The sequence below is a fragment of the Dermacentor albipictus genome, chromosome 3 (assembly GCF_038994185.2).
Source record: "Dermacentor albipictus isolate Rhodes 1998 colony chromosome 3, USDA_Dalb.pri_finalv2, whole genome shotgun sequence".
Lineage (NCBI taxonomy): Eukaryota > Metazoa > Arthropoda > Arachnida > Ixodida > Ixodidae > Dermacentor > Dermacentor albipictus.
Genome location: NC_091823.1, coordinates 52,947,843 through 52,966,791, shown reverse-complemented (window position 1 = coordinate 52,966,791; position 18,949 = coordinate 52,947,843). Strand labels below are relative to the sequence as shown.

At 44.6% G+C, this 18,949-nt stretch overlaps 1 protein-coding gene across 4 annotated transcripts in view; it reads right to left on the bottom strand.

The window, feature by feature from the left end:
• Positions 1–18,949, bottom strand: part of Tmem131 (Transmembrane protein 131) — a 96,867-nt gene that overhangs the window by 42,946 nt on the left and 34,972 nt on the right. For all 4 annotated transcript variants that reach the window (XM_065446853.2, XM_070535427.1, XM_070535429.1 and 1 more), the window contains exons 21-29: positions 18,784–18,901; positions 16,245–16,380; positions 15,340–15,528; positions 10,152–10,324; positions 9,575–9,714; positions 8,820–9,015; positions 4,738–5,133; positions 1,895–2,471; positions 1,070–1,335 (exon numbers count right to left, since the gene is read on the bottom strand). In XM_065446853.2, the coding sequence (XP_065302925.2) occupies positions 1,070–1,335; positions 1,895–2,471; positions 4,738–5,133; positions 8,820–9,015; positions 9,575–9,714; positions 10,152–10,324; positions 15,340–15,528; positions 16,245–16,380; positions 18,784–18,901 (2,191 nt within the window). The remainder of the gene's footprint in view (positions 1–1,069; positions 1,336–1,894; positions 2,472–4,737; positions 5,134–8,819; positions 9,016–9,574; positions 9,715–10,151; positions 10,325–15,339; positions 15,529–16,244; positions 16,381–18,783; positions 18,902–18,949) is intronic.

Below are 18,949 nucleotides of genomic sequence, written 5' to 3'. Positions count from 1 at the left end.
AATAACTCCTGCGAATTCTAACTACAAAAACCATGCAACAGTTACTTCAAACAAAATTTCTTACTCCCGTGGACTGCTTTTTGGACAAATCCAAGCGAAATGCAAAGGTCTGATGGGTCAGTAGCTACCATAATGTTTTGTGCAGTAAATATGATGAATTGCCATTTCACCCAAAAGGCAAAGCATTGATAGTGATAGGAAAGTATTAGACAACTACATGCACTAATTTTTATAGCTTTATCGGCCATATAAGTTGTGGTAACCATTCACCTATGAATTAAATTAACAAGTATGGTTTCATGCACCCAGAGGTAAATAAACATGAACAGATCTCGCACAAAGACCCTGAACATTCGCTGTCACAATGCTGGTGTGATGAAGATAGCAAACAGAGGGGAGAGGACGCTTCATGCTGCCTCTCGCTTCAACGTATCTCTGAAACGTGAGATTATGTGACTTTCAACCTTAGGCGAACATAAAGACAGCACTCGAGATGCGACCAGCCCTCTCGGCTCGCTTAACCTTTGCAGCCGGCATAGATTACCTCCAAGATACAGTGCGTGGCCTGCATATGCGCTCAGTCATGCAAACAGCCATGCACAGCCATGGCCACAGTAAAGGAGGAGACATGCGCTTTCCGAATTACAATGTAGAAGTGTACTGACTATGTATGTAGTTTGTAAGGTAGAACATCATTGCAAGCCGTTATCTGCAGCCAGCAACAACACAAATGAAGCATTGTCAGAGCGTGATGTTTGATAATGGCATGGTAACTGCCCATGGGGCTGTACCAGGAAAACGAGTGAGCTTTCGCAAGATTTCTGAAATCCGCATGCAGTGCTTGCTCACCCTCTTTACGCCACGATCATGTTTCAAGTGGTCATTGTAAAAGTACAAAGAATCAATGTTCATCTTATCTGGGTGCAGTCTCAGTAGGTATGCTTAAAAAATTGTAAATGCAGTGAAATGTGGCCATTGTAACTGATTATCATACCTGGAATCGTTATTAGTTAAAGTGTACTCGTATAAAGGAGCCTACAAGTCTCCCACTGCAACAACAAGCACGTACCTTGGCCTGATTATTTCTTCATCATGTGCTCTCTTCCTCTCAATTTTGGTCTTTTTGTGCGTTTTTGGCTTTGCGCTGGCCTCGAAGCTTTCGTCTACAAGGTTTGCATCAGATGCGAAAAGAGGCGTGCCGAAAGGTGACTGGTTGCTGGCCTCGGCCAGAATTCTGCTGCTGCCTGGTTCAGGGCAACCTTTTAGCTTTGGCCGCTTGCCTTTCATCAACTTGGCTGATGTGCACACATCTGGTAGATGCAGCAATGTATGATCCTGCAGCAAGAAATAGGGGCACATCAGATGAGAAAATTTTAAAATGCAATCATATATTCTTCCCTTTGGAAGCATGGATGCAACAAAAGAAAAATAAACAGATTGTTTCTTTGACAAAATGGCACAAAGGACCACCCACGAAACCTTTACGTTAAATGTCCAACATTTATAGCTCAACCCATCTGCATTAATATTTTGTGGCCATATTTTGTCATTATGCTATCGACAAGGCAAGATATTTCTATTATTTGAAGCCTCTCGTTCTTCAGTTTGAAATCTGCAACTTATTTGTTTGACACTTGCAACACATATGAGGCCCATCAAAAACACATACACACGCTTTTTTTTTTCTTTTATTGCAGTGCAAAGACACGAGGAACTGAAATAACACTGAAAGTTGAGAGAGCTAGTTCTTGATCATTATTGGAAAGCAGCACGGAAGATGATAAAGGAATGGAAAACAGGGAAGTTTGACAACAGGTGTGCTGCTTTCCAACGATGAGAACAGGAGTAATGTTTTCGCGCATCATCCGAAGCGGTAAAACTTTGAAAACCTTGCCTTTTCACTCAGGTCAGAATCCGCATTTGATGTCTCGGTCGTTGTTGAAGAAGTCTCCTCTTCGATCACCATTTTCTTGCGCCTGCTCTTCCTGTCATCTTCTTTCTTTTCGCCTACTAGTACTTGCTTCTCACCCGCTGTCTGAGTTGCGACACTTGCCACTGCCTCTACGCTGCGTTCCCTGCTCCATGCTTCTGAGCCAAACCACGTTATGAACTTCCACCATGCCACCAGTTGCCTCTCATCTACGGCTTTCTTGACCAGCACTGAAGATGCCATTGCCTGCTTCGGACGCACTGGTGACTCCGACCTCATTGATGGCAAAGACGCCTGTACGCCAGTTTCCTGCTTCTGCCTGGCATTGGTGCGGCGCCGCACACCATTTCGGTTCCCACCCCGGTCAGTGTCTGGGTCTCGTGTAGGGTGGTGCTCAGAGTCTGGCGACCGCGATAAGGATATAGAGCTCCTGCTGGTCGACACCTGGCATGATGTGTCGACCCTGCATGGCCCTGTGTGCTGTTGCTGCATATCATGACTCTTGCGTTTGCTGCTGCAGCTGCTTGGTGCTCTGCTGTAGCTGGATGAGAAGAGAAAACAATCTGACAATAAATGATAGCAGCAGAAAGAGGACAATTTACGTTCAACAGTGTTAGCACTGAAGGCACAGAGCACACTTATTTGCAAATGTGGCTAAAATCACTAGTAGAACTACCATTACACTACAATGATACAAGTTTAAAAAGTCCTAACAGCACCACACTTGGAAGGTGCTTGCAGTATGCAATTCAATTCATCCACTGACAGAAAAGATGGTTTTTGAAGCATAGATTGGATAAAACATAGATGTCATTATTTTGCATGACAATTTCCCACTGAACTTTTGAGATTCTGGTTCCAAGACAATGTTTTCAGCTATAGAAAGCTCTGTCAACACAACAGTAAAATCTCTTTAACTCTCACGAACTTCGAACATTGAATCCTTAGAATTCACCTTCTCGTCCCGGCAAGTTTACGCATTATTCAATGACATCAATCTCCTGATAAGTCAAAGGTATTTGGTTGTGCCCTGGTTAAACTGGACGACCACAGGAGCTTGCTAAGTGCAGGCATCGCAACTGCGTGACACAGTAGGGCAAAGGCGGTGCCAGTGTAAAACCAAAACAACTCGGCGAAGTCATCATCACCATAGACTGTAGTGGGGCCGCACAAGAACAGGAACGCTTTGTGCTGCTTTATTCTTGCATTAGGACCATGCACAACACCACGTTGGGAGTATGCCTTAATAGCAGTGCTGGGCAGTATCGAAGATACATGCATCTGAGATACTATCTTATATACTCTTTGAGTATCTTGTATCTGTATCATGATACGTCTGGCAAGACACAATTTTACTGTACTAGTGTTTATTCTTTCCAATTTAACTATAATGTGTGCAATGCAAGTGACACTAGAGAAGCCAGTGAGGAAATGCAAATCACTTCATGTATGACTGCTATGCAAACATTCAACTCATAGAGCTGCAACATAGAACACTGCAGGTAGCTCATTCTCACCGATAAGATAATTGATGTGCATGGCTGCAAAAAGTATGCTTTGGCCAAACAAATGTTTCAAAAAGCTGCCCCCATGTGGTCCTAAGGAAGCTGCGATGTCCTTGCCATTCCCAAAGAAACTTCCATCTGGATTCCTCTGACAGTTCCATGTGCAATATGCAGTGAGCATTAGTTGGATAAATTTGGTTTCGCAGTTTTCATGACGAATATAGCCGCATTAAAAAAAATGTTCAGCAAGCAAACGTCAGCTCATGCAGTGAACAATGCAAAATGTTTTGGGAAAACTAACAAGGCAGGGAAATCGTACTTAAAAAAAAAGAAAAAAGAGCTACCCACCTGACTAGCGGAATGTTACAAAGTTATTTAGTGCTCCTAAAAACAAAACACGACTGATGAAGTAAAATTCCCCTTGCTTCGAGGCTGAACCTAGAACTACCGTCTAAAGCAGGACAAATTTTGTTTCAAATGCAATGCTTGCTTTTAGGGGACACGTAAATGAGCCCCTTTTTTAGCATTCAAAAAGGCAGGTAGACTGCAATTTTTTTCTTATGCGTAAAGTCAACCCCACTTATAATGATCCCACATATAAGAATCTATCAGTTATATAATGACTGAATTTCATGGCATTTACAATATTCTGACCCAACTTATTGAAGCTGCATCCCAATATAAAAAAAAAATTTCAAAAGCGCCATACTGTTACAATTAACAATTCAAACCTGATCGCTGTAAAAGGAGAGTGTTTGTGAAGTTTCAAAGCATGAAAGCATGACCGAACTGGGCGCACGGAACTCTGACACTGCATTTCATTCCTTAAATGACGTTTGTGACAGAAATTTGCAGTTAGATGCAGAGAAGTACCGGGTACAAAAATGAAGGTACTGAAATCCTTATTTTCAGAACAAAGTGGTTTAAAATATTAACTGCCGATGCCAGCTACGGCGTCATTAATTTTCGTGCATTTTGAAGGGAGAGTCCACATATAATGAACTAATTATATAATGACCACATTCTGCAGAACTATTGAGTTCGTTATAACAGGCTGAACTGTAGTAAACATAATTTAATTATAACAGGCATTTCGAAAGTTCAAACATAGGTACTTTACTCATACACGCACGGACTGTATTCATGACACTTAACAACGCTTGTTGAGAGGGGCTAATTGGTCTTCCATATCTGAGTGAGTTGCGCTAAATCAGGTTTTGTCTACCACTGATCCTGTTTCATAGAAACCTATGTTTGCAACATGCTTGAGTATCCCTTACACAAGCAGCATTTGCCACAAACCTTTGACTCAAGCACTGGCTGTCAGCTGCAACCCCTTGTGAACCGGACGGGGAAGCGGCCAAGGAACGCAGGTCGAATGCCTGCAGCCTTCCAGTTGGGTGTGCCACAGCTCCCTGGTCGGTCAATGTGGTGAGCGGGTAGAAGCTTGTGTGAAGGATGCGGTCTCTCTCCAGGTAGGCATACGCCAACGCGCAGAGTAGCAGGAAGATTGCAGCACTAAGGGCACAGCACTGCATGAAGGGCTCCCAGCGAGGGCGAGGCAGCGACGCCTGGCACAGACCCAGGTACTGTCGCGGCACTGTTGCCGACATCTTGTAGGCCACCCGGCCAGGGCCCAGGCTTGTCTGCAGCTCTAACGTGTGCTCCACAAGTGACAGCATGAAATCTGGCGTAAACCTGACAGCAAAATGGAGACATCTAGTTGGCACTCCCATAAAGAACAAAGCTGAGCATACAGTGACTGGTCCAGAACTGAGCAGCAGTGCTGCCAAGATTATAGGAGCGGACAGAAAGAATTGCAAAGAAGGGGTGCTGAATCGCAACTGATGATTTATTGAAGACAGGTGCTTACAATCATATGTTCACATTATAAAGCTTGATATAATAAAACCTGCAACGTAACTTTTCTCATTTCCTGATCTTAGCTTCATTGAATTTCTCTGAAAACTACACATTTCTTTCCTGTAATTTAGGAAAGCGATCTTATTCTGAAGTTTTGGCTGAATGAAATCTCTACACCCTGCATTCCTGCACCTTGAGCGTTTGTGACAAGAATAAAAACAAAAAATTCTCTTAACACAGGCTTTATTATTTCTTGTGTGAAAACATTTTACTGCGCTAACTATTGCGCTGTATAGAAACTGCAGTGGGTGCGCTCCATTTGTGCTTGTGGGTATGTTTCCAAATACACCAGTGGCCATTCAGAAGAAAACATCAACGGGTATTAAGCTTACAAGCACCTCAGTGATGATGAAAGAAAGTGCACCGTCTTTGTGTTACTGCATCATTGTTCACATTGTCATCGCAAACATGCATCCTAGTGTTGGGGGGCCATCATGATCACAAAACATATATGCATGGCGGCAGCTGACAGCAGGCTGCTGGCATTAGGTGCAATCCACAAATTTTCTGCGAGATCTTTACTGCACAGAGCAGTGCTTTTGACCAGGCAATTACAGTATTGCTGGTCTCTGGCACTTATTTGTTCACACGTGCTTCCGGAGAAGATGCAATTCACTGGGACTTATTTTTTTGGAGCCTGCAAAGTTTTGCAACTGAAACATTGAAACCTCATCGGTACGACTGTTATGCTAAAGTTTAACAATGACAGAGTCCAATGAAACAAGGGCAACGAAGATCAAAACATGTTCACAAGGCAAAATGTAACAAAACAAAATGACTTGCAGTTTTTAATTTGCTGTTTTTCTTAGTGGTTTTAAGCAACTTCTGCTCTCTCAAATGATCCTTGACTCAACGCTCTTCCTCCACTTCACATGGTCGAGAACAGCGCCACCCCTCGATTGAAGAAGAATCTCAAGACTTGCCGTGGAATGTCAACGAAGTGAAATGACCACTCCTGTCGAAACACAGCACTGCCATCCACTTTTTCAAGACGAGGTGGACTGTTGAGAGGAGGAACGTTCTAGAATAGGGGGGTTAGTGTGCCAAGCTTTATTTCAAGCTACAGCGGAATCTCATTGACACGTCCTTCGCAGGAACCGGAAAGTAAAGTTGACAGTCATTTTAGCATACACTAAAGAGGACGTAGACAAAAGCCTGCCTGCTCACAAGACATTCATTACATTACTTGACATGTTCATCCTAATGCAATGTTACTTCTTATCACTTGCTTTCTCCCACCAAAGGTCGTGGGTTCGAGTGCCTTAATGATCTCTACCTTGATTGACTGTGGTTTAATTAAACATACCTTAATTAACTATGCCTTAACACCAAAGGTAGTAGGTTCAACGCTAGACTTTCAAGATGTCAATTGGAACCCAACTTGGAGATATTGCCAGTTCACCCATATGTCTATGTTGGGTCGTGGGTTCGACTAACACCAAAGGTCGAGGGTTTGACTCTCGACCTTCACGAGGTCAATTTGAATCCAACTTGGAGATATTACCGGTTCGCCCATACCTCCAAGTGCGTTCAACTCCCACCAAAGGTCAAGGGCTTGACTCCCACCATAAGTGTGGGTTTGAGTGCCTTAATTAACTCTACCTTAATTAAATGTGCCTTAATTCACTTCGCCTTAACACCAAAGGTAGTGGGTTGGACTACCAACCTTCACAAAGTCAACTGGAATCCAACTTGGAAATATAGCCGGTTTGCTTACATCTCCTAGAGGGTCCGACTCCTACCAAAGGTAATAGGGATGAATGCCTTAATTAACTATACCTGAATTAACACCACAGGCCCTGGGTTCGACTCCCACAGGAAGTTGTGTGTTCAAGTGCTTTAATTACTCCTATCTTTATTAACTGTCCTTTAAATAATTTCACCTTAATTAACACCAACTGTTGAGGGTTCAAGTGCCTTAATTAACTCTATCTTAATGATATACGCCTTAATTCACTTTGCCGTAATTGTTGTGGTGTTCAACTCCCACCAAATGTCGGGGTTCAACCCCCATTCTGGTGCTACTGAATTTTGGTGCTGCAATGTCGGACATCGGATTTTTCGTCCCATGAGCCGTCTAAGGCTTTCGCCTTCAAACGTATCTTCTGAAAATCACATTATCCAAAGCAAGCTCCAAGAAGTCTGAAAATAGGTGCACTCGGTGATAAACTCAACCCTCTTGAAACGATTGCACCCTTTGGGGTGTATATTTGTCCCACAACGATCATCATCATCTGCCTTGCTTGCGTTTCCTTTCATGACAACTCTACGCTCGTTACTTTCCTGTTGAGAATGTTGCATTACGCTGATAACACACAAGCCGTCCGTGACTTGGAAGTACCAGGCTCACAGTGTTAAAGAAAGGAAATGCGGACAAGACAGATGACGATTATTGTTGTGGAACAAGATAAGCCCCAAACGGTGCAATTCTTTAAAAAACTGAACAGCAAAGGTTCAAGTAGAATAGAGTGACACTGCTCCACATAACATGTTAAGCGGAACAGCATCTGTTGACGCTGCATGAACTGCAGCCAATGCAATTTTATTCAGTAACATTGAAATAGGTTGTCGGTTTGTGCTGAACTTTCTTCTTTTTCAATGTCTGCAAAAACATTCTTCTCAAACTAAATAAAAAGCTGCCGTTTCCTCATTCAACTAAGCAGTGGTGCACCATCAGTCGGTGTGGTTGCAATGCTACAGCAGCGTTGTACAGATGGCAGCATGCCACGTGCGTTTTTCCTTTTGTGTGGCTAGGACTTAACACATTGTTCCTAGGTCGTTGGAATGTTATTTTGCTAGTACACCAGAATATAAAGCTATGAGTTTTAGAAGTACCAGTAAAAGGCCCCTTCTGAAGTCATATATTATCCAATTTCAGGTAAAAACACAATCACAATAACCATATGAAAATGCATTGCTCCAATGAAAATTGGCCGGGAATATTTAAAAGAATGTGTTATCCCGAAAAACGTGTTATGCAGAATCGTACCAGATTCCCCTTACTTCTCTGCTTTCTTTCCCTGTGCACGTGCATACTGTATTACCACTGCTACTGTTGACACACACGGGGGAAGCGCCTTCAAAATGCAAACCACATGCTAGCATGCTCTTTATAACAGTGGACTGCATCGTACGCTTGAATTCTAGCCAGTCATAAACAAGCTGAAAACAAACATTGAACACAGCTGCCTGTGGATGCAAATTTCATCTGCAAGAGATGCAGTTTACAGACTACACACAAAAATGATCATACATATAACTTATGTTATCCTCAGCTAAAATAATTTTCTAGTTGATACCTTGCAGTAACGCGATCCCAGTCAAATGCCCAAACACCTAAGTTCCTGGTTGGTTTCTTTCTTCTATATGTCAGGAAAAATGTGGCAACAGGATTCTACTACGATGCTAAAGGAGAACATTAGCAGTAAGAAGTGGCTTGATGACATGGCACAACTACTCACGCAATGTCAATGCGTCGGGTGGCATTTGGCTTAAGTTCGAAGCCGTGGCAGTCCAACACCCTGAAGCCGTACCCCTGACAAGGCTTGCCACTGATGTAGAACCCTTGGACAAACACAGGAAGTTGACCAGTGTTGCGAGCTGTGAACCCTCGTCGTACCGTGAAGTTGGGCTGTGACAGGCGCATGTTTCTTGTGCCTGCACCAAGAATAAGGTTAGCAGACACTGGTGCGACTTTCCAAGATTGCACTGAAGTGTCAGAATTGATATATTTCAGTGAAATGTCATGGTTGTGTATAACCTCACAGAGGCAACTGTAGAGAGCAAAATGATTCAAAATAAAGTTGCAAGTCAATGCAAGCATCCTGAATTGAGCATTACGAATTCATAACACAGCTACTTAGAGTTATTTATGGGGTTGCACATTCTGAAGTCGGCATGGTTATGAAAGACAATGCAGTGGAGGGCTCTGGATTAATTTTGACCACCTAGAATTCTTTAACGTGCCTCCAAAATCCAATTAGCGAACAGTTTTGCATTATAACAGGGGTGTAACGAGGCTGCCACAGCTGCAAATCAATCCCGCGACCTCACGAACAGCAGCAGAACACCACAGCCACTAAACCACCACATCTGGTTCTACTATCAAATCCACAACTGCTGCCAACGAAGTGCACATCCCCAACACAGCCGGATGCAGATGCAACAGCACATGTCACGGCCGTACCTTTGTATAAATCACATTTGTGGAGCTCACCATCACAGTCCTTCAGATGACTTTCCGAGAGTTCAAAAGTCAGCATAGCATCACCACCTGGAACCTTGTTTCCAAGACGAAGCTGGCCATAACCACCTTGGCCCTTCAGCATCACCGCACTCACCACGGTCAGATTGTTCCTGCACCACAACACAGGCATATATATAAATGAGGGCTAGCAAACGCCAGAGTCATGCAAACACAAAAGTTCTTTTGCCACAGAAGACACACATGTATAGCTTTTATAGCCTAAATACAACCTTTCTGCCCATTAAACTTTCTGGAAGAATTCCAAATGCCTTTATGAACTCATGATTTGTTATGTTTGCTACCAAGCGTACAAGCATTTCATCAGTAACACACAAGTGAAATTCCGCAGTGTACCTAGTGTAGCACTGAAGAATAGAACGCACTGTGTGGTAGGTCCTGTGGCCAAATTTTCCCACCTAGCAGCTCACTGAAGAGTGTGGCTTTAAGCAACAGCACTAGGAAATTCACTTAAATGCATGGCAAAGGCTGCACAGTTTAAAAGATTGATATTGCTATTGACGTCCCTTGACTGGACCAATGAACATACCGAATGAGCAACAGAGAGGAGGCAGGCTGGTCATCCTTGGGTGAGAAGCCAACTTTCACACGTACTCTCATGCCCGGTGTCAGTTGGAAGGTCAGAGACTTCCTATGTGTCTGGACGTGGAAGTATTCCTCGAGGCCTTTGCCATAGGCTAGGAACACATTATCGGGGCTTGGCTGTACGAAAACAACAAAAACAAGAAGCACAACCAACTAAAGTAAGAGCACGAAAGTGCACAAGAGGTTACAAATGCTCTCCTTGTACCTAGCAGCCAACTATCACATGGTAACTGCTTATTAAGCAACTTTCAATTCAAGCTAGAAAGTGTTATAAAGGTAGTAATGTGATTAGCATTCTCAGCCCACTTCGGGCACTTTGTGTCTATCTATTAAGCTGTTCCTTTATAAAAACAAAACTTCATTTCTCTGGCACGCATTGGAACCGAACTTGTGTCACACAGGTTCCTCAAGCACAGCAGTTTGACAGTTTAGTGTGTTGCACCACAAATGTCCGAGTTGAGCAAGGTATTAATTCTCAGCGTTAGCATGCATTGGCATTTCATGTGCACTTCATGTGCACTGCTAGATGGTGCTGCATATCCAGCACAGCAGCCCAATGCTTAAAGGGCCCCTCGCCAGGCTACACAGGAAACTTCGACTATACGCTGAAAGTTGTTACGTGTCCTTTGGGATTCTACTGCAAACATTTTTCAAGTCGGCTCATTAATCGCTGAGATAGAAATATTTCAGTGCCAGAAACTCATGATTTCAGGAGGCGAGCTTCACCGCAAACATAAACGCTCTCTCTCCACTTGCCCCGTCTAGCCTCTGCAAGCAAAATTCCTTCCCTGCGTTCTCCCATACATGACCTCAAGGATCACGTGACGCATACGTCATGGGCCCTGCCTTCTTTTTTTTTCTTTTTTTCTCCTTACTTTTTTAAGGTGTGGCACACTTCCACTGACGGCGTCACACGCGAGCTGTTGTGACTGTCTTGTTTTGCACAGCACATGATTTTGCGCACTGTGCACGAGGACACCTGACTAGCGGTATAAGTCTGCGCTACTCGAATACTGAGACAGACACAAGCGGATCATAGAGCATGATCCCATGCTGGAAAATGGTAGAGAATTACATAGTTTCGGTGTCTGCATGAGTGAATTCATGACGTGGCAACAAGCAGACGAAACGGAAGTACCTCTTCTTGCCGCATTGCGAAGTAAAACAAAAGCACGCAGCCATTCTGTTTGTGTGTTTTATTATTTCTCTAAGCTTTAATTCGTCTATTCTAGCAACATATTACACAAATAACAGACGTTGTCTTGAATAATTCTTGAAGTCACGCATCCCCACAAGTGATGTCACAGTACGAACATGTGTACGTAGGTGTACTAACACGTGTACGTCATCCTTCGGCTTGGAATGCGGCAGCCGCGAGGAGAAGAGAAAAAGGTGATCGGCTTAAAATTTCAGATCTTTCCGCAGCGCATAACAATGTAATACTTTACAGGCACAATCGTTATTGCGCATTGTATGCTCTGCGCTTGTCAGCTCAAAATGGCCAGACCTGGTGAGAGGCCCTTTAAGCACTGCGCCACCATTGCTATCTCGAAGGTTACGTATGCAAAAGGAGGGGATATTGTGTGGGACTTTGTGCATGCACCCCTAAATGGTGCAGTGTGTCCTGCACGAGAGAGGAGTCTGGCCGCAGTACACGGCTCATAGTACGCTTTAGCAGTAGCAATACGGTGTGTCACTACATTGCTTGAATGCTAATCACATTAACAACAGTCACTGTGAGATTTGTTCTGCCAGAATAAATTTTTGGCACTGAACAAACAAAACATATGCATTCAAAATATAAAGGAAATGCAGGAAGGAATATCTCTCTCTCTCTATGTATGTATGTATGTATGTATGTATGTATGTATGTATGTATGTATGTATGTATGTATGTATGTATGTATGTATGTATGTATGTATGTATGTATGTATGTATGTATGTATGTATGTATGTATGTATGTATGTATGTATGTAGTGGAACCTCGGTTATACGTCTGCCGGTTTTGTGATGACCCGTGTTTTACGACAGATTAGCGCAGCCGCAGCAAAGTCCCCATATAAGCAATGCATTAAAAATGCCGGTTATCCAACACAATTTTACGTCTGCCCCGCATTATACGACGACCCTCGCGAAGTGCGGGACGTAACGGCGGACGAAAGAAAAATGCCGTGGGTCTCATTCCTCGCTCCGTCTCTTTGCAAGTAAGAAAAAGTTCTCTTCAAGTGGCTGCATCAACCACGAAGCTCTGCAATCAACGTTGATGGCGCCATTCTAAAAGGCGGACCTTGTGGCATTGCGTTTGGGTATCGCAGACTTTCAGGCATCGAACGGGTGGCTGGATCGCTTTAAAAAACGAAACAGGATTGTGTACAGCCGCTCCTGCAGAGAAAGCACTTCCGTAGACGTTTCGACAGTGAACGAGTGGATGGAGTCGCTGCCTGAGATGATTGCTGCATACAAGCCCTGCGACATTTTCAATGCCGATGAGAGAGATATATTTTACCATATGCAGCCTGAGCAAACCCTTGCATTTAAAGGTGACAGCTGTCATGGTGGCAAGCATAGTAAAGAGCGTGTGATGGCACTATTCTTTTCTAACGAGGACGGTTCTGAGAGGCTGCCCATGCTCGTTGGAAAGTTTGCAAAGCCATGGTGCTTTAAGAACTTGAAGACTCTGCCATGCAGCTACAACTTCAACAAAAAGGCGTGGATGACGTCTTCGCTCTTCAGCAATATTTTGCAGCAGCTGGATAACAAAATGAGTGCTAAGGTGAGGAAAAGATTGCTTTTCGTGGACAACGCACCGTGCCACCCACCCGATACGTCCAGCCTGAGGAACATAAAGGTTGCTTTTCTCCTGCCCAACTGCACAAGCCGGCTGCAGCCGCTAGATGCTGGCATCATTACGTGCATCAAGCAAGGGTACCGGAAGCGGTTAGTGCAGTGTCGACTGGCGGCTATGGAGCGCAGCGAGTCGGAATAAAAGATCACTGTGGTCATCGCCATGCATTTTATTGCCAGTTCATGGAACGCAGTGTCACGAAGCGCAATCGCTAACTCGTTCAAGCACTCTGGCTTTAAGCGAGAGACTGCCTCCTCTGCTGGGGACGCAACAACCTCAATGCCACTCGAGGCCGATGCAGGCTTCGCCGACAACGATCTCGAGGGTTTAAACCTCACCACAATCTTCCCCAAGTACGTGGAGGCCGACAACAACATTGCGATCTGTGGCGAAGTGTCGCTGGATGACGCCATCGAGGAGGCTTTGCCTAGTGCCGACACCGCTGCGACATCGGACGAGGTCAATGACGACACCACAGATGCCGTGCCTGTGCCTACCAGGTTCGCCGAGGTGCTATGGCACATAGACGGCATCCGGAACTTCATCTGCTCACACGACGCCGCAGAAAACCTCCTTTTGGACGTTGCCCAACTCGAGCGAAAGCTCTTGGTTTACGGATCAAATAAGATTTCTTTAAAAGTTCGCGCCGGCTGGAGGGAATCGGGGCAGTAGGCAGTGGAGTGTCATAAAAGTTCGTTTGAATAAAGCATGATTGGTACCTGTACTGCAGCATTAATTCTTATTGCATTTACTTTATTGGTAATTTGGGTTTCCAAGCCCTGCAGAGTATGTTGGTAGCTTTCATTGAAATTTCTCGTAAATCCGTCGCGCGAAATAAGTAGTACAGTAAAATCTCGTTAAACCGTACCCGCTTAAACAGTAGTTTCATGTTAAAAGTAGCAAAGTCAAATCCCCGACTCAGCGGCTATTGAACATGATGTGTTTTGTATCCACATAAACCGTACCAGCTTACTGCGTACAAATCGGTTAACACATAGTGTTTCCACTTTTCGTCGCGCATACACACCGGTGCTTTGTCTCCATCGGGCAGCCCGGCAGAACAGGCCTCAGAGATCTGAACAACGGCCTCCAAGCACCCAGTGCGGTTGCGCGTGAAGCCACATCAACATCAACATCATTTCGGCGCCGTCCCAGAGAGCGTTGTGGCGTCGTGTAAGCAAGGACTCTCGTCACGCCGAAGTTCGGATAAAAAAGATGCTGAGTGCTCAGCATAGAAGAAAAATTAGACATTATTCGTGCTGTCGAACATGACACAAAGAAGTCGGCGCTGGCATGAGACATGGGTCTACTGTTGACTACGGTGTGTGGCATTTGGAATATGAAGAAGTTGCTCGGCAGCGCTGCTGCGACCGCGAAGAGATGTCGGCTGCAAGGTTCGACTTTTCGCCATCGTTACCTCTGTTTTGCCAAAGTGACGCCTAGCGACAGTGATAAGGATGACACGGAAAGCGACAGCACGAGCAATTCAGGCCCGACAGTGGCAGAAGCTGCGCATTACATCAGCCTCACGATTGCAATCGTCGCGGCGAGAACAGCAGCCCGCAATGAAAAAGGCACCTGCCCCTTCTACAACGCTACTGCGCCTGTGCACGGAGTATATGCAATGCCAACAAGGAATCTGCCATGCGAGTGTTTACCGAGATGAGGGGGCGGGCTGAAAAGCTGGCTCACAGCTTCAACAAAGTTGAGGCCGCTGTTGTCGCTGCTAGGCTGTCGCAGCATCAAACGAAAATAATGTGTTTGTCGCACGAAGTAAATAAATACTGCATGTTATTTTCCCCTTCATCGTACTTTCTCCGAGTTCCGTTTTTGACAGGTAAGTGGGCGATGTCATGCTATTTCGGTGAAACATACTTTTTTCGAGCTCCGGCCAACCGCAGTTTAATGAGGTTTCACTGTATGTTTATAGGCATAATTTATGTTTGGATTTTACGACACCCGCATTTTACGACGCTTTTTCAAGGTCCAGAGGAAGTCGTATAATCGGGGTTCCACTGTATACATATATATATACAGTGCAATAAGTTGAGCATGGAGTGCTCTGTTTTCCCACACAGCAATTCTCTCTTAACTAGCAAGTACAAATGCAAAGTAAAATGGCTGAAGATGCTTAGCCTGCCGAGATATTTGATGCATAAAATTGATGTGCATTGCTGGTGGAATTTTTAAGCATGCGACTGGTATCCTTGGAAAGCTGGCACGCAAATATTTACACAGTTGCACAATAACTGGGCCAGGTTGCTTGAGTAGTTGTCTATGCTCACATTGTACTCCTCCAGGTCCTGTAAGCTGAACACACTGGGCTCACTCTTCAATGCCGCTGAAAGATTCAGCATGCCGGTTGAGTGTGCAGCCATGGTGAGGGCTGCATCCAAGTCAGGGTACAAGAACAATGGCAACACTTGAACCAGCACAGGAAGACTGGATGGGTTCTCCAAGGTCAGTTGCCTCACCTGCAACAAATGAGCAACATGTTGCTGCAATGCAGTATGGCAAGCTTAAGCTTTAATTCAGGAAGTGCAGTTGTTGCAGGTGATCACCTGCCTTTGGAACTTTTTGTTTGCTTTTGGAAGTCTTTGTTAAATTAGGCCAGGTAGACCTAATTTACTAAATATGACAAGCGCGTCGAAATGACAAAACTGAATGTGAAGGCAACACTACAGAAACAATATTTTATAATGACCAGGCATTACGAGATGATAGTTTGATGCTTTTTAGCATTTTGAGTGCATCGTCACTTACATTGCCGAGATAAGTAAACTTAGCACATGCAACGCAACCTGCAACTTTTGTCAGTGTCAATGTGAGGCCAACGATGCTCCAAAGGCAGCTTGATGAGCCAAGATGACTCTTGGGCTATTTGGGTGATACTAGATGAAGGTATTGCAGTGCAAATAAGACAAGACACAAAGAACAGACTTTTGTCCTTGTGTAGTGCCCATGATGTGTGATCTTCTGTTCTATGTGTCACCTTATTTGCACAGCAATGGCTTCATATAGATAGATAAACAGGCTGCAAGAAGCCTAGCATTTATTGTGATGCTATATTTACGCAACAGCTATATTTCCCTGTAAGTAATTATAATGTGGCTCATGTCATTCCCATGGCCTATAATCTGCACACTGAGAACAGAAATGGCTGGAGCATCATGGGTACTCCAATACTCACTGTGAGGTTCCCAACTTGCGTAACTGGGAACTTCAGAACATTCTTTGTTGACAGCTTTGGCCAGTGAAAGAGCACTTGTGCCTCCATGAGGAAACCTTGTGCCTCACTTGTGTCCACTTTTAGTGTCACGTTAGCCCTGCAAAACAGGCGATAAAACTCGCTAAGAGCAGAATTCCCATAAGTTTACTGCTTCTGCATCATGCAGCCCACAAAGAAATAACAAGATTGCCAATAGTCACTAAAGAAATCCAGTACACACTTCAAAGTGTGTGGCACATATATACCTATAGACTTTTATTTTGAATATGTTTAGATGGGTGGATAGTTTAGCAAGGTCCAAAATGATCAGGCAGTGGGCGTTGCAGCAGGGACAGACACAAAGGATATGTTCAGATGACTCCTCAGATCCAAACTATCACATGTAAAAGGGTCACTCATTTCATTAGAAAATAAAATGGTATAAGTGAAAGCCACTCCCAGCCACAGCCAACAACAAAACAATTTTACATCATGGCACAAGGCCAGATGTACTATAAGGAAATGGTAGACATTGTGCAGGTTACGATTTCCGAGGGAATTCTAGACTGTTACTGTAATGCAGCACAAAGTTGCCTGGGGAAAAATTTAAAAAAAAGTTTTGATGCTACTTGGTGCATGTGTTCATGGCACTTATTGTAAAGAAACATACGGAGGGGGCTTAATGCACCCAGTGGCAACTACAATTTGACTTACCATATTTACTCGAATCTAGGCTGACCCTGATTCTAAGCTGACCCCTAAAGTCCGAAGCCAACAAAAAAATATATATATATTACCTCAAATGTAGGCCAACCAAAAAAAGCGAGGAACGCGTTCACAAAATGCAAACAGCATTTATTGAATCTGAACGCGCAGAGCTCATTCAACGTCATCGTCGCTGCTGGACTCGTCACTGTGTTCCTTGTTACTGTCATTTTCAAACAGTGCACTATATTCAGTACCGTTAAGTGCATTAGATATGCTGCACTTTCTAATGGCGCGCACGATCAAAGTACCTGGGATGTCGTCCCACGCTGCAGCTACCCAGCCTGCCAGCTGCGATAGCGATGCACGTTTGATGCAGCCCGTTGCCATTAGCATGTGGTCTTCACCAGTCAACCAGTCCGTGCAATATTTCAGCAGACGATCCTTGAAAGGTTTGTTGATGCAGACATCAAGTGGCTGCAACTGGCCCATCATGCTGCCCGTTAAGACAGCGAGGTCCGTGTTCGCTTGGGCGAGCGTAGCCTTCATGTTGTCGGTCAAGTGCTCACAGTAAGAGTCGACGACAAGGAGCGAGTTTTTTGTCAAAAGGGCTCCTGGACGCCGTCGCCACACAATCTTAATCCATTCTTCCACCATCGCACCCGTCATCCACCCATTCTCATTTGCACGCACAATGACATTTCTTGGGAAAGTTTCTCGAGCAGGCAGTGTCTTCCTTTTAAATATCATATAAGGAGGGAGTTTATATCCATCAGCTGTGCAGCACAGCATCACAGTTGCGCGCTGCTTCTCATAGCCCACAGAGCACACCTTCACCTCCTTGGTACCCTTTTCATTCACGGTGTACGCCACTGGGATATCAAAATACACAGCCATCTGGTCGATTGCTGATTTGCCCAAGGTTGTAGCCTGCCGCTTCTCTTTTTCGCAGCACATAGCACTGAAAAGCTATCAGCTTTTCTTCGAAATCGCTTGGCAGCTTCTGGGTGATTGAAGTGCGACGTCAGAGGCTGAAGCCGAAGCGCTTCATGAATTTCTGAAGCCAGCCCCGGCTGGCTTTGAAATCCTTTGGCGTTAGGCCTCGCTCCTTCGAAAGTTCCCTAGTTTTCGTTTGAAGCACTTCTGCTGTCACTGGATGGGCAGCTGCTGTCTGCATCCAAGCAAAGTCGGCCAAAACTGTCTCCACTTCGTGGTGACAGCCTTTCTTTGGTCCGCTAAATGCCATCCTCGTTGCGGCGTACGCAAAAAGCTGCTGTCGTTGTCCCCTCCAATGACGGGCATTTTTTTCATCAACGATGAAGTCTCGCCTGGCTTGAAGGTTTGACGATGCCTCTGCAGCTATCACAACTTTTCGCTTGAAAGCGACACTGTAGTGGCATCTCCTGCTTGGTGCCATCGTGATAACGCCACACCGCACACCGATACAGCTGACACGACACAGGTCAAAATGGCGACCTCGCTTGTGTACGGTTGGCTACTGGCACGGCTAGTAGCGGCTGCGATACTTTCTAGATGGCGCTAGCTATGCACCATATTTAGCAGTTTTAATTAAAAACTGGCGCGTTTTTTAAAATCCTCGAATCTAAGCCGACCCTAGAGTTTGGAATATGATTATTTGAAAAAAACTATCAGCCTAGATTCGAATAAATATGGCAATTGATTTTAAGCAAGATTCGAGGCAACCATACCATGCCCAGGTTTGCTTACATGAATATAGCGTGAGAACTGGTCTGCTGATGATTGGCACAGAGAGCACTCACCAAAACAAATTCTATAAAACAGCAAAAATACCTACACATGCCTCCTGCTTTCCTGCAGGGCCAACCAGCGGCCATGAATGCTTTGAAAGAGCTCCAGGTCTGTGTCACCAACATCACTGGGCAGGTTAAGTCCAGACAGCCACTGGTGACCCTCTGCAGAAAAAAAGCAGCACAGAACTTGAATGCCGACCCCAAATACAC